Below are 15,808 nucleotides of genomic sequence, written 5' to 3' on the forward strand. Positions count from 1 at the left end.
AAATCTAGAGAGAGAGAAAGAGAGAGAGAGAGAGAAAAAAAAGAAGAAAAAGTAGAAGGAATAAGAGGATGAGGAGAAGGAGGAGAAGCGTAAGAAGAATGAAATTTGCGAGGCAAAATCTAATTCGATGCGGTGCCCGGATAAACGCGATACTTCGTTTCGCTTTGCGCCTTTTTATCGTTTCACGAGCACGTGTTCCCTGTCATTCTCTTAATACGCTCCTAAACGCAGTCACGAGCCCGACAAATTTTCGAAGCGGCTGCTGTGTTTGCCGAACGAGAGAAGAAACTTCTCGGCGTAACTCTTAAGCACACACACGCTTTCTCCTTCCTCCTCACATCTCGTTCTCTCGCAATTCCTCTCTCCTCCCTTCTACTACGGTACCTTGACTCATCGAAAAGAGAAGGAAGGACGACGTTTCTGGAACGGACGAGACTTTACCTATGCGCGCGATTTCGCAAAATAGAAAAAGGAGAAAGGAATAAAAAAAAAAAGAAAAAAAAAGAAAAGAAAAAGAAATAAAAAAAAATAAGAAAAAAAAGAAGGAACGTAAGAGAAGGAAAAAAAAAAAAGAAATACGCGCGAGCTCGCGTCGTCTCTCCCGCGAGACGCCCCAAATTTGTCGGAGACAAAAATACGCTTTATTGCACGCCAGACCGAAAGCTACCGTAGACCTGGACTTTAGACTTCTCTCTCTCTCTCTCTCTCTCTCTCTCTCTCTCTTTTTCTCCTTCTCTCTTCGTCGGAGAACGTACGATAAAGAAAGAGAGAAAGAGAAGGAGAGAGAAGTCTCGAGGCGTCTACCGACGTTCGAGCGTCTCCTCGCGCTTAGTTAACCGTGCTATAAATACGACGACGCCGGCATAACGTTATTTTTTTTCTTAAAAAAAAAAAAAAAAAAAAAAAAGAAAAAGAAAAAAAGATCTCTCTAGTCCACACCCGTTTAACTTACCAACGTATCGTATTCGATATGCCTATTAACCATCGTAATCTATCGTAATATATAAGTTAATGATGAAAAACATAAAGCAATGTATATATGTATTTAAACTAATTGATAATATCTTTTAATTTTTTTTATTACAGATGCGCGGAAGGCTTCACGGGTCTACGGTGCGAGACGAAGGACGTCATCAGCACCGGAAGTGTGTACAATCGTCGTAGGGCGCCCTTTTCCTGCAAACTGGGACTCTCGACCTCGTACTACTGCTAGCGATAATCGCGCGGGGCCCTTCGAATGAGTAGACCCTTTTCGACCCATATGAAGCACGCTCGGTCTAGTCGGTCGTCGGACAAAACACGAAAGTCCGCGAAAAAAAAAAGAGTCGTGAGAGGGCCAACGCGCGACCAAAGAGAAAGAACGGATCAGGGAAATGGAGATAAAGAGAGAAAGAGATATAGAGAGAAAGAGAGAGAGAGAGAGAGAGAGAGAGAGAGAGAAAGAGAGACAGAGAGAGGATCAGTTTAAAAAAATATACGTTGCTATACAAAAATATGGGCGAACGACCTTACGATACAATGAAATCTAAAAGTGGGGAGGGCTAAAGAGGGAGAAAGAGGGAGAAAAAGAGAGAGAGAACGAGAGAGAGAAAGAGAGAGAGAGAGAAAAAGAGAGAGAGAGAGAGAGAGAAAGAGAACGAGAGAGAGAATCACGTAGATTAAACACGAATTTCGGTAGCATTTGATCTCGGATAGTCCGTCGAAAAAAGGAAATAATAAATAAATAAATAAAATACTTTTTACGGGGACACGATTGTCTCAAAACTAACTAATATGCTTACCGTCATTCGTATCTTCTTTTTCTTCTTCTATTTCTACTTCTACTTCTTCTTCTTCTTCTTCTTCTTCTTCTTCTTCTTCTTTTTCTCCTTCTTCTTAACTATTCTTCTCTTAAACTACTTTTGCGACTTTTCTTTTCTAGAAAAATTTCGCGTCACGAAACGAGCCTCGCGCTTCCGTAGAAATTTTATTTGGGAAACAGAGAGAGAGAATAAACAGAAAAAGAGAAAGAGAGAGAGAGAGAGAGAGAGAGAATGTTGTATGCGTAGATATGCATACGTGTGTCTGCAGAATGTGCATGTGTGTGTGTGTGTGTGTGTATGTGTGTCTTTATGCGCGTGTTAAGTAATACGTATATCCCGTGCGAGAGAGAAGATAAAAAAGAAAAAAAAAGAGAAAAAAGGAAAGAGAGAGAGAGAGAGAGAGAGAGAGAGAGAGAGAGAGAGAGATAGAGAAAAAGGAAAAAAAAAAGAAAAAAGAAAAATAAAAAGGAAGAAGGCGAAGACGTAGCGGGTCTTCGACGCTCCTGACCCTTCCTCGAGTTCCAAGCTAGACGGACGGAAGGGTTGAAATATAATGCGACTTTCGTAATCTATAAGTGTCACTCGTTCTCAAAAACCCTCGCAAGTCGCTCGTAAAGAAAAGGGAAGAGAGAGAAAGAGAGTGCGCGAGAGACAGAGAAACAAAGAGAGAAAGAGGGAGAGAGGGGGGGAAGGGTAGAAGGAGAAGGGTGGTGAGGAGAGAAGAGAAAAAAAAAAAAAAGAAGAAAGTGAAGGAGAGAACGAAGTAAAAAAAGAAAAGAAAAGAAAAGAGAAAGAAGAAGAAGAGAAGAAAGAAAGGGCGCTCGAAGGCCGCGCTTCTCAAAATCTCCACGGAGAACAATACCAAAGAGCTCAAGGGTCTCGATCAAGGACGTCGCGAGTGCGGATAAATTTGTTCCGAATCTAAATCGATATATAGGAAAAGTTCCTCCCTCGAAAAAGACGGCCTAGTTCAACGTTAGAAACAATAAAAAAAAAAAAAAAATAATAAAAAAAGAGAAATAGATAGGCAGAAAGAGAGAGAAAGAGGAAGAGAGAGAGAGAGAGAGAGAGAGAGAGAGAGAGAGGGAGAAAGAGAGAGAGAGAAAGAGAGAGTGAAAGAGAAAAAGAGAATGAAAGAAAGAGTGAGAGAGAGAGAGAGAGAGAGAGAGAGAAATAAAACTGATAGAAAAGAGAAGAAAAAAAAATCCTTTCGTACCTTCCCGATCTGCGGCGATTTTTTTTTCAGAATCCTCTTTGTCCTCTTGTCCCCGTTGTCCTCTCCAGCTTGTTCTTCGTTTTTGTTATATCGGTAAGACGAGAAAGAAAAAATTTTTCCGAAAGAAAAAAAAAAAAAAGGAGAAATTTATGTAAAATAAATAAAAAAAAGAAAAAAGAAATAAACAAAAAAAAAAAAACAAAAAACAAAAAGAAAAAAAAAGTAGGACGGTGAAAAATAGTAGGAAGCGTCGTCGAATACGCGAAAATTTAAATTGGAGACGGTACGACGGGAACGACAGCGACGAGGATAATTCGTTCTGTCGCACAATGGTATACGCCGAAGAAATGAAATCTTTGTTGAATGCACGATGGTAACATACATCGGGGCTTTTTTATTGTACTGATATTTTCGCGTACGTATACCGTGACATTATCCAAAATTCAATTTCAAATGCACTACTTTATCTTGTCGTAATAACGCAGTGACGGTCGGTACGTCTTTCCGTGTTATCCATTCTCTTTTCGTTAAAAAAAAAAAAAAAAAAAAAAAAAAAAAAAAAAAAAAAAAACGAAAAAAAAACGAAAAAAAAACGAAAAAAAAAAACGAAAAAAAAACAAAACAAAACCGTCGAGACGAGACACGATTGTCCTGAGACATTAAAAAAAAAAAAAAAAGAAAAGAGAGAGAGAAAGAAAAAAGAAAAAACAAGGATGAATAGGGGAGGATAATCTATATTTAAAAAAGGAAAGAAAGAAGAAAAGAAAAGGAAAGGAAAGGAAAGGGAAAGAGAAAATGGGGAAAGGGAAGGAAACGCAGAAGGAAAGAAAAGGGGAAAAAATAAATATACATATATGGACGAACGAGAGACACAGACGTTTTGATAAATTTATCTCGAGAAGATCGTCGTCGTACTAGCGAATTTTTTTCGGAAGAAAAAAGAAAAAAGAAAAAAAAAAGAAAAAGAAAAAGTAGAACTAATATACAACGGACACGCTCGTCAAAATTTCTTAACAAATCCTTCCGTACCCTATTACCTTAAATTTCTAACGGCGCATCATCGATCTTCTCGTAAAATTCCTACGTCACGTCTTCCTTAACCTGTTAACGCTATACTTTTAACGAGTATACTCATCACAAAGGGATAACAATTTTTTTATGTTACGACGAGTATGTACACAGAAAAAAAAATTGCCGACTCTTCATGACGAGTATTTATTATCACGTTGTTTTATTGTTTCAATATATATATATTCAATATATATAATTCAATATATATATACATATCTGAAATGATTTGAATAATCCTACATATATATTCTGAAATGTCGTAATTTTATGAATAATTCGTAATTTTAACTCGAACAACAAACTGAATAATTTATTTTTTTTCAAATGACGAGTGTACTCGTCATTACGTAAAAAAAAAAAGGAAAAAAAAGAAAAAATTGTCACTTTTTCATGACGAGTATATTCGTCAAATACTCGACGAATTAATTTTCGTCAATAATATCAAATGAATTTAATCAATAATATTATTGATTTTTTCTATAAATCAATTGCCATTTCATTATAATTTAATTTGATTTTGTAGAAGTTTTCATATACTCTGTGTTTGACGAGTATATTAATCGTCCCTTAATTTTTGCTACACAATGTAAATATACATTTTTAAAACAAATCTATACAGTTAACAGGTTAAGTCTCAAGGGAGGAAACGAAGCGAAATAAGGTAGAGAAAGAGAGAGCGAGAGAGCGAGCGAGAGAGCAAGAGAGAGAGAGAGAGAGAGAGAGAGAGAAAGAGAGAGAGAAAGACGACGCGCTGTACTCCAGCAGTCTCGGGACCCTATTTATGTTTTATATATTATATTATATATATTATATATATAAATATGTGTATAAACATTTTTAATTTATTTATTTAATTCATTAATTTTATTGATTTACTATTAAACGTCATCTCCACCTCGGCAATCGCCTTTTGTTCTTCATATCTTACGTTCTCCTTCATAGCACTTACGTACATTTTATTCTATCTTCGATTTTGTTCTATTCTTCTTATTTCGATTTCAATGAGTGTAAAGAAAGAAAAGAAAGAAAAGAAAAGAAAAAAAAAAAAAAAAAGAAAAGAAAAGAAAAAAAGAAAGATAAAGGTAGGTACAGTTATTATTTTTTGTTTCAATTTTATTATTTCCTTTCTATTTCCTTTTATTTTCCTCTCGTTTTGTATTAATTTTCTTAATCTTTCATTTTCATTTCATCGAAAAACTTGATTTCTGAATACATTATACATTATATATTATATATTATATATTATATAATATCGAATATCATAGAATTAAAAAAGAAAAAAATGAAGAAAAACTAACGTAAAGTAACGTACGCTTTTCAATGGATATAAAGGCAAAAGAAAAAAGTGTTATGCTATCAGACTAATTACGAAACGTATAGCATTTACTATATATGCATTTCCTCTTTTAATTATTAACAATTTTTTAAAAGGTACCATCTAGTTTACTTTGTACGACAGAAGGAGGGATACATTGAAGAGAAAAATTTATAACCAAAGTAAAAATATCTATACATATACATATATATATATATGTGTGTGTGTGTGTGTGTATATGTATGTATGTATATATACTGCAATGACGAAGTAAGACGCAAAGCAAACGTCTTCTACGTCTACTTCGTCGATGGGCATAATATACCTATATGTATGATGGAAGAAGAAAAATTTCTCGAACGATATCAGGAAACGCTTTCCCGACATATCAATTTTCGCATTTTAGAGGATGACGACCGAAAGCGACGGTAACGTCAAAGAAATGCAATACGTATGCGTTTCCCGTGCCTACGAGAAGAAACCGAGTGACGTTGTCTCTCGACAGTCTCTTATTGCATTCCGCGCGTGTCGTTTTAAAACACACAAGCTCACCACCTACGTCCTAAAGGAAATAGCTTTTCCCTAGTGCTCGAAGATACTTTTCCCTACCGTTTTAAACAAAAGTGGAGAAAAAGAAAACCAACAAAAAAGAAACTAGAAAAAAGAAAAAAAAAGAAAACAGAACAGAAAAGAGAAGAGGAAAGAGCGATAAGGTATGAGAAGATCGGTACATTTACTCAACGAAGAAGCATATATTTCTATATTGTCAAAGAACGAACGAATTTTTGTGAATATGAATACGGGGAATAAAGAAAGGAAAAGACGAGCTAGAAAAAGGTAAAGGAAAAGAAGGATAGAGAAATGTTGAAAATAGATAGGAATGGGATAGGAAAAAAAAACAAAAAAAAAGAAAAAAAAAAGTGGGAAAAGAGTAAGGGAACCAAAAACCGAAAGAGCATAGAGAAAAGGGAAAATTCGCGAAGAGCATACTTGAATTTCTCGCTTGGCAAACGCGTACTCTGGGATGTACCTCGTAAAAAGCTCCTCTTCGGTACCTACTCCATAAACCTCGAAGCACCGGTACATTCATTCTAGTAACCGCTTCTCTTAATCGAACTCCCTACCGCCGCTGGCGGAGTAGCTTTTCTCGAGATTGCGGCTCGCTTGGAAAACTTTCCATGAAGAAGTCCACGAGGAAATTCGAATTCGACCTCGAAAACGCGCGCTTACCTTTTACGATCTTTCCTTAGGACACGCGGAAAGTTTATTTGAAATCTTTTGTATCTAACAAACATTTCCTTTCCCTGGAGAGACAGAGAGAGAGAGAGAGAGAGAAGGATAGAGAGTCTCATCGAAAAGGAGATGCAACGTCGTACTTGTTCAATATCACGACAAAAACTACCTACTTCTCCCATTAATCGTCTCGGTAATTATCGAAAAGAGATCAATCACTCGTACATTTTTCACGATCACGAATAAAAAGTAAAAAAAAAAAAAAAAATAAAAAAAAAATAAAAAGAAGAAAGGAAGAAAAAAAAAAGGAAATAACGAATGGATAATCCCAAAGAGATCGAAGCTATAGTTACATTGAAATCTTGCTTAGGAAGGAAGGAAGAAGATGGAGGAAGAGTAGAAGAAGAAGAAGAAGAAGGAGGAGGAGGAGGAGGAGGAGGAGGAGGAGGAGAAGAAACGTACATGAGGGCATCGTTAACTTTTACGATAGATGGTACGATCGAATCGCAATTACCCGCGTCATCCTATTCTAAGATTTTCACGATCGATTATAAAATTTTATTACCGATAAAACGATCGAATTGCCGGCATAGAAATTCTTTATCATATATATTATCAACGATTAAATATTATCCTATGACATCTAAATACTTCTTCCTCTCAGTTCGTCTAGAATCAAGAATACGTATTACCTTAATCCATCTAATATTATTATTATCACGGAATATCGTGGTCACCTATCGTCATCCCTTAGCAATGGAATACGTGACTTTGAATTCAAACGTCCAAGGATCACAGTGAAATTCTGACGTCTCTACGTGAGCCGGCATTTCCTTTAACCCCATCTACCTGCTACTATTATACTATAATCGGGATCGTCAACAGGAGAGGCAAAGTGAAGCAACAGGATCTATTGTATTTCATTTCGCAGGAATATGACCGGCAGAAAACAAAAATTTTTTACACGATTTAACGTTATCACCGGAGCGAATGAAAGAAAGAAAGAAAAAAAGAAAGAAAGAAAGAAAGAAAGAAAGGAAAAAAAAACATTTAACGATAATAATAATGATAAAGGATGAAATACAATGAATGTGTTAAAACATCAATCGGATTTTCCTCGATAAAAACTACCGATGTTGTTACCAATGAACGAAATCTTCTTCTGGCATTTCAATCAGATTCGACCGGATAGATCGATCGATTGGTCGACAGATTAACCGATCGATCGATCGATCGATCGATCAAACATCCCGGAATGAGAAAATAAACGATCAAATCCAAAGGACTTATCGGAATATAAAGAGAACGAAAAGAATAACTATTACTTTGTATATCTTTGTTATATGTATGCGGTGCGTGCATCCATACATATGCCTGTCCTCTATGTATGCATGGTTCTGTGTATGTATATGTGTATGTGTAAAAAGAGAGGAAGATCGAATAATCGGGAATACAAAAGCCAAACCCAGAAGTTACGTCGTTGTGCATACCGCGTTTTGTTTCGCTCGTTACGTAAACCGAAATCACGGCAGAACGGTAACGACGAGTACGACTGCATAAATACTAGAATCGTTTCGCGCGCGCACGAGAGAGAGAAAGAGAGAGAGAGAGAGAGAGGGAGAGAGATGTGGACTAATCAATTGCGTTCGAATCACAGAGAATTTTCAATGCGTTCAAACTCGAACGTGTACCTTCTCCCACGTTGTAATAGCAAACGCAGTATAGGAACTATAGAGAAAGGTACGATCGAAAAAGTATTGTCCCGAGAAAATCGGTAAAAGAGAATCGATCGTTTCAACCGATGATCGTTGTTCTACTCTGTTCTGTTCTCTTCCGTTCTATTCTATTCTGTTATGTTCGTCTAGTCTACCTTTTACCCTTACTCCAACACCCAACTCTCTCTCTCTCTCTCTCTCTCTCTCTCCTCCTCCTATTCCCTCCTACCCGTCCAAAACCCCCTTTCATTCCCGCCATCTCATCTCCTTTCGCGGTTTAACTCTCCCATGTGCATAATCGAAATTTAACGTTATCCGATGGCTCACGAATCGTCGATTAAGAGCCACGCGTTTAAACGCATCGACGGCACACGAACTAAACGAGCATATCGTGGCTTGAAACATTGTAACGAGAGAGAGAGAGAGATATATATATATATATATATATATATATATATATATAGAGAGAGAGAGAGAGAGAGAAAGAAAGAAAGAAAAATACAGAGAGAGGGAGGGAAGGTGATAGAGAAAGAAGAGAAGAAACAGGGGGAAATGATAGAGCCGCAAGAAAGAGAGAGAGAGAGAGAGAAACACGGCTGGAATAATTTTCTCTTTTGTATTTTGTTCATGCCCGACTATGCTTGCTTGATCGAGAGTGTCTTCGATAACTCGGGGTAATAAAATAATTGATTATTTTTCACATGAAATGAAAATTGTCCTATGGATAATATAGCAGCATTCAATTTTTCTTTTTATCCATCATTCCCCCTACTATTACTATCTTCCGTGGCTTTTCCGAACTCTCTTTATCTCTTTCTTTCTTTATCTCTCTATTTATTTATTTCTCTTTTTATTTATCTCTCTCTCTCTCTCTCTCTCTCTCTCCCTCTCTCTTTCTCTCTCGATATCGTTTCCACGTGAGATTTTACTCTTGCCGATGAAAAAATAAAGTCCATTGGTAAAGGTTTACAAGTGTTACCGATTGTAACCGATTATTTTGAATCGATGCTACGGATCAATTTCCCACGATAATACTTCCTCTTTCTTTCTTTCTCTCTCTCTCTCTCTCTCTCTCTCTCTCTTTTTCTCTCTCTCTCTCTCTTTTTCTCTTTTGTTACTCTTTCGTTCTAAAAGGAAAAATGATCGGTAGAATTTTTATGACAGATTCGTATCGTGCGTATTCAATATAAAAAAAAAGAAAAAAAAAAAAAAAGAAAAAATCGATCGTCGGATCGGTCGGTCAACTCTAAGCCGAACATACATACATACATCATTCGCAACGATAAACGAAAAAGGATACTCTGAATAAATTAATCTTTTAAAAATAACATACGTTCCTTCTCGGTAGATCCCAATATATTTTTTATTTTCCGAAAATCAATCGATGAATTTAAAATATAAAGGAAAAATCTTTATCGTGACATAGTATACATTAACGAATAAAATCTTTCGCCACTCTGTCATTTCTATATCGGATTATAATATTAACTTCGTAAACAGTATTTTTATCAAATTTATCACATACATATATATATATATATATATATGTGTGTGTGAGTGTATATATATATATGAAATTTTAACAGACGATGGGATGCAATTTGATTAATTACTTTAAAATTGATTTAATAATCAATCAATTTTTTCCATACTATTTTGATTACATTCAATCATAAATATATATACATATGTATATATATAGGTAGAAATATATCGTTCCAATGAATTAAAGGGAAAACTCGAGGAAGGATAAATAACTCCATATATATATATATATACATATATATATGATATACACACACACACACACACACACACACACACACACACACACACACATATATATATATATATTCACTTCCATGTCCCGATCCAAGACACTTTAACTCGTCCAGAATTTATTCGTTAGCATGTAGCCGACACGCGATGTTGTAAGATCGTCCTCGCGTGTAAGGAATTCCATCGCTCGAACGATCATTCATCTTTCTCTGTACGCGCCAAGAAAGCGTAAGACAAAAAGGAAATGGATCTAAGATGGTGGGGCCAAAGGAACGAAGGGAAGAATTGAGGACGAAGAGCAGTGCAGTTCGATGAGAGGGTGGGTGGATAGGTTTGGTGGCTTCGTAGATTGGAAGAATGGGAGAAGGAACGAACGGGGAGAGAGAGGTCTATGGGAGAGATGGTAAGAGGATTAAGGAGTGAGGGGGAGGAGAGAGATAGACAGATGGATAGAGAGACGTGGCGAATGCGTGCCTTGAATTTCGTGAGACCGATCGTTCGCTCCCAAGGGTCTTCATTAACGCCTTAATTAGAAGCGAATTCGAGCGATCGTCCACGAAACGGTATCCGAACATGCATCTCGAGGACGTGTCCTTCTCATTAGTCTCGTCGCATTAACCGCACGAGACCCCTATTGCCTGCCATTCCTCACGGCCTCATTGTGCGGCACATCTCGTATTCACTGTCAAATTAGTGCGCCCACGGTACGAGCGCGGTGCTAGCTAGCCTCCTAACGATTTGCCCGCCGGCGTGTTAAAGTTCGATCGTTAGTATCTGTTAAGTAGATACGTTCAAGTTGATCCAACTGATTCCCCTTAACCACCCACTAAACCGACCCATCTCTTTTGGTTATGTTCTTTGGTTCCTATGTTTTCTCTTTTTTTTTTCTCTTCTTTTCTTTCCCCTCCTCCCTTTTCTTTTCTTTTTCTGCGTTTTCTTTCTTGACTTTTCTTTTTTCCCACCTACTTCTCCTCTTCTTCTTCTTTATTCTTTTTTTTTTTTTTCTTTTTTTTTTAATTCAACTTTAGGGAACGAAAGAGAGAGAGAGAGAGAGAGAGAGAGACAGAGGGAAAGAGAGAGATTCACTTTTAAGAGTAGAATTATTTTTATCAAGGATAATATTTATTTCAATTAAAAATCGATCGTAGTTATTTATCGTGTTCTAGTTTTAATCGAAAATCGAGAGAAATAATGGAATCAACTGTCAATAACGATATTCCGTTTCGATTCTAATTCCAATTGAATTAGATCGAAATAATATCGTGTTATCAGTGAGAGATAATGATTTATTGGTAAGAAGAGGAAAAAAAGAACGGCAGATACGAAATTACCGAGAAAATAGAAACGCCTTTGAAATCTTTTCTTTAAGAATTTGTGCACATTGATGGGGAAAAAATTGCTCGAGAACTTGGAACGTAGTGATAGGTGACATCTAACGATTTTTGAAAGACGGAAAAGACTGACTTTTGCATAAAGTATTTTTGATAGGACACTGACGTGAACGTCAGATGAGGATACGGAGGATACATTGGATAATATCGAAATGATAAAATGTCACGATACTAAAAGAATAATTCTATTGCTTTTTAATGAGCCTAAGTAAAACGTTCTCGTACATCAACTGGATGTTTGTACTCGTCGACGATATAATTTCAACCAAAAATGAATGGAAATTACACCGTTGAATTGATAACGAATCTACATATATGTCCTATAAAGCGGCCACATAAATTTAATATCTATTGGGTGAATGTTTGGAAATAATTCAAGGACAAATGAAAACGATCGGTACAATTACCGCACTATTAATGCCTTGAATTTCGATCGACCATCTAAATGGATTAATGCTTGGCTCGAATTACGTTTATTTGAACGAATATGTCGGCCTTTTCGACGAGTAAATAATTTCTAATAGGTCTTTTTCGTTTATTTGACTAACAGCTAATATTGATTATCGTAAAATAGTTATTTCTCGCTAGGAAAAACTTCGTTTCACATCGACTAAGTATTCCTCAAATTCGTCGAACGGCGTAATTTATTTTTCCCTAGCAAGCAAACAAAAATGCTTTCAACGTTAGAACGGAAAGCGTGAAGAGGGGGGATAGGAGAGAGGGGTAGGAGGGGGATATAAGGGGGTAGGAGGGAGGGGTAGGGGGGAATTGAATTCAGCGATGATGATAACACAAAAAAATATACTAAAAAAAAAAAAAAAAAAAAAAAAAAAAAAATGGAAAAAATTTACTGAAAGGCTACATCCACGTAATCGATTTCGATTAAAAGTATTAAAAGGAATTTCGGTAAAGTAATAAATTCGTTCGGCCAAATCGGAATCAAGCGTTTCGTGTTATCAAAATATAAAATCTATACGATAGTATATTTTGATCTACAAAGGAGCGGAGATTTAATTTTCGATTCGTCGAAATTTAAAATGAACGTTTGTGAAAAGTATCAAAGAAGGACTCGTATTACCTAACTCGAGGCGTACTCCCGATAGAATTTCCAGAAAAATATTAGTAAACTTCGTAACTCATATCACTTTCACCTTAGCCATACTCGTATTCTTATGCAATGCGTATACATATGTCAACTGTGTGTATGTGTGTCTGTGTGTGTATATAGTTGTTGAAAGGATGCAAAACTCAATTCGGTTAAAAAGTTCCACAACCGAGCGAGCCCGAAGCAAAACTTTGACTTTCCTCTTCCACTCTCCCGTGATTTCTTCGATACTCTACAAGCGAGTTGATCGTACTTAAATTCTACTGAAAGGAACGAAAAAAGAACTTCTATCCCACGAAAACTAATACATATATATTATACATATATATATATATATATACACACACATACACACACAATATACATACATAGATGCTATAAAACAAATTTTCTCGGCAATCGACTTTTCTTTTAAACGGATAAAGAAACGATATGATGCAACGAGTACTTAAACACAGACACACACACGCATATATATATATATATATATATATATATATATATATATATAGGGCGGCCACTGGAAGACATGTATTTATAAAAGTTATTTTCATTTTATATCATTCAATATTTCAATGGCCACCCTGTATAAGATCTTTTTCCAAAACGACAAACATTCTAAGTATTAACACATATTAAGAAATAATACTCTTCGATATAATGATATCGAACGTCAATGAAATATATCACCTATTTCATCGAATAAAGATCTTATTTTAGAAACTTTTAATAATCGATTTGAATAATAGTCAGTATCAAAAAGGCGTATCTTGGCGGGCACAATGTGTAAGTTGGAAAGACATTAGGTAGGGGCTAGGAAAATTATGCCGGGTCACACATCGACCGTGACGATACGACGGACGTTCGCATAATCGAACGAGAGAGCATTCGTTCGGTACGGTTAGCGACCTCCCACCACTACCACTACCACTATTACCACGTCTCTCCTCACCACTCCTCTCCTTTACCTCATCCCACTCTCAAAACTCGTGCATGTCGAACGTTCAGAGAGAGAGAAAGAGAGAGAGAGAGAACCAGCAGCCCATGAAGCAAGGTAGTTCGGATGCAAATCTTCGTCCATTTTGCATTTTGTCATCCGTTCGACGAGTGGCATAGCGATGCGAGAGAAGAGCGTTACCGGCCGATTACACGAGAGTACCCTACAGGACAATGCGTTTATTTGCGTGTCTGATCCGATGAAAACGACCGATACCCCTATCTCCTCCTCCTCCTCCTTCCCCCCCTCGCCACTCTTCCACATCCCCTTCGAGCCCCCTCCCCCACTCCCCCGGTTGTATCCGACTTCTCGCGGTGAAACCGTTTTTAAACGACCCGTGTATATATGTATGTATGTATATGTCCCTCTACCTCCTGTAAATCCACCTCGCGATCCTACCTGCCTTCCAATTTCCGCTTTACTTTGGAAATTTATATCCTGTCAACCGTACAATATAGTGATTTTAACATTCCACTGGTATTAACAGATAGTATTATCTGTATACGCGTATATGTGTGTGTGTGTGTGTGTGTGTGCGTATGTGTGTCTATATGTGTGTATGTGTATCTGTGTATATATACATAGATATAAAAAGTTTAATTTATAAAATTATTAACATCGATCGTACGTAAATACAGAGATATAAAAAAATTATGAAAATAATCAGTATGTGAAAAGATTCGATCGTATTAATAATTTTTATCGAATTTTTCTTTACTAATTTTGCATTTTAGATACAATTCTATTCGTATAAATATATGATATATAGGTAAACAATTAATAGTTTTTAGTACAAAGAAATTCAGAAGATCTGTATCTCTTCGATATTACGAAATAGGAATGATATAATAATCTCGTCAGTTGAAAATTTTCCTCGTTGTTTGAATCATTTTCACGTAAGAGTCGTAAAAGCAATGGCATCGGAGAATAAGGTGTGTCGTATATTCGAGGCCCTCTTTTGGCTCGCTTAATGCATCGCATTTACGAGCATTTACAGGTCTCTCTCACTCTCTCTCTCTCTATCTTTCTCTCTTTCTCTCTTTCTCTCTCTATCTATCTTTTATCTTTTTCTCATTCGTATCTCCCAAATCCCGACGAATGACGTAATGCAAAATCAACGAAGATTTACATCCCATTTAGCTTGTTAGCTTTCCGCGATTGTTCACTGGTAAGGGCACTTTAAATTTTCCGCCCTTCTCTAGTCGAACTAATTTGCAACGTTCCCCTTCCCCTCCCTCCCCCCCCCTCTCTCTCTCTCTCTCTCTCTCTGTCTATCTATTTATCTATCTATCTATCTCTATTTTTCTTGCTTTTGAATAATCTCGCATTATGGAGGACAATTATGTGCCATCGATTCTTGCCTGGTGTTTCATCCATCATAAATTCTGCGATCATAACGATACCATAGAACATTTAAATGAATGAAAATCTCATATTATTATCTAAAAACAAATAGATAATAATATTCAAACATTATTGAGGATCTTACTCTTCAATCGATATAAAATCGATTTACAAACGATTGAACTTACGAAATCTTATACGTATATGCAAATATTGTATAAATTGTAACAAATACGTTATTGCTTTTGATCGTAGGACGATTTTACGATAAAAACTCGATAAAAATTCGAACGTTACGGGATCGATGAAGGGAAACAAAAATAAAAGAAAAATAAAAAAAAGGAGAAGAAGAAGAAGAAGAAGAAGAAGAAGAAAAGGGAATCGCACGGTGGAGAACGATCGAAATGAACGAAGAAAAGGAAAAAAAAAAGAAAAAGAAAAGAAGAAAAAGAAAAAGAAAAAAGCAAAGAAAAAAAAGAGACTGAAACTACGAGGACTTGATCACGCGTTTTATGTCTTTTTGATGTGTCCTCAAGGCAAAGGGGAGAAAAAATATTTCATTTCTGTACGTTCGTAACACGCTTTTTTTCACCTATCCACAGGGTTATTATTGCAAAGGATACGTGCATTCGTATATACGCCTGAAGAGCTGGATAACAACGATGAATCCAACGAGGAACATGAGAAGTAAATTAAAGCGGTCGTTCATTCGTTCATTCGTACGTTCGTACGTTCGTACGTTCGTTCGTTCGCTCGTTCGTTCGTTTCGTTTAGTTTCGTTTCGTTCGTCCTATCGTTCGTATAAATGAGACGGAGAGAAAGAGAGAGAGAGAGAGAGAG

General features: G+C 36.4%; 1 protein-coding gene and 1 long non-coding RNA gene across 4 annotated transcripts in view; one reads left to right on the forward strand and one right to left on the reverse strand.

Annotated features, from left to right (window-relative positions):
• LOC124421956 overlaps positions 1–15,808 on the reverse strand; it is a 278,500-nt gene that overhangs the window by 244,722 nt on the left and 17,970 nt on the right. The window lies entirely within an intron of this gene.
• The window catches only part of LOC124421955 (protein vein), a 244,139-nt gene that overhangs the window by 211,185 nt on the left and 17,146 nt on the right, over positions 1–15,808 (forward strand). Inside the window, exon 5 of one of the 2 annotated variants that reach the window (XM_046957695.1) lies at positions 1,087–1,145. In XM_046957695.1, the coding sequence (XP_046813651.1) occupies positions 1,087–1,145 (59 nt within the window). Of the gene's footprint in view, positions 1–1,086; positions 2,895–15,808 lie in introns of those variants that run through there. The other variant, XM_046957694.1, reaches the window with a different exon arrangement.

Source organism: Vespa crabro, chromosome 2, assembly GCF_910589235.1.
Source record: "Vespa crabro chromosome 2, iyVesCrab1.2, whole genome shotgun sequence".
In the NCBI taxonomy this organism is placed as follows: domain Eukaryota; kingdom Metazoa; phylum Arthropoda; class Insecta; order Hymenoptera; family Vespidae; genus Vespa; species Vespa crabro.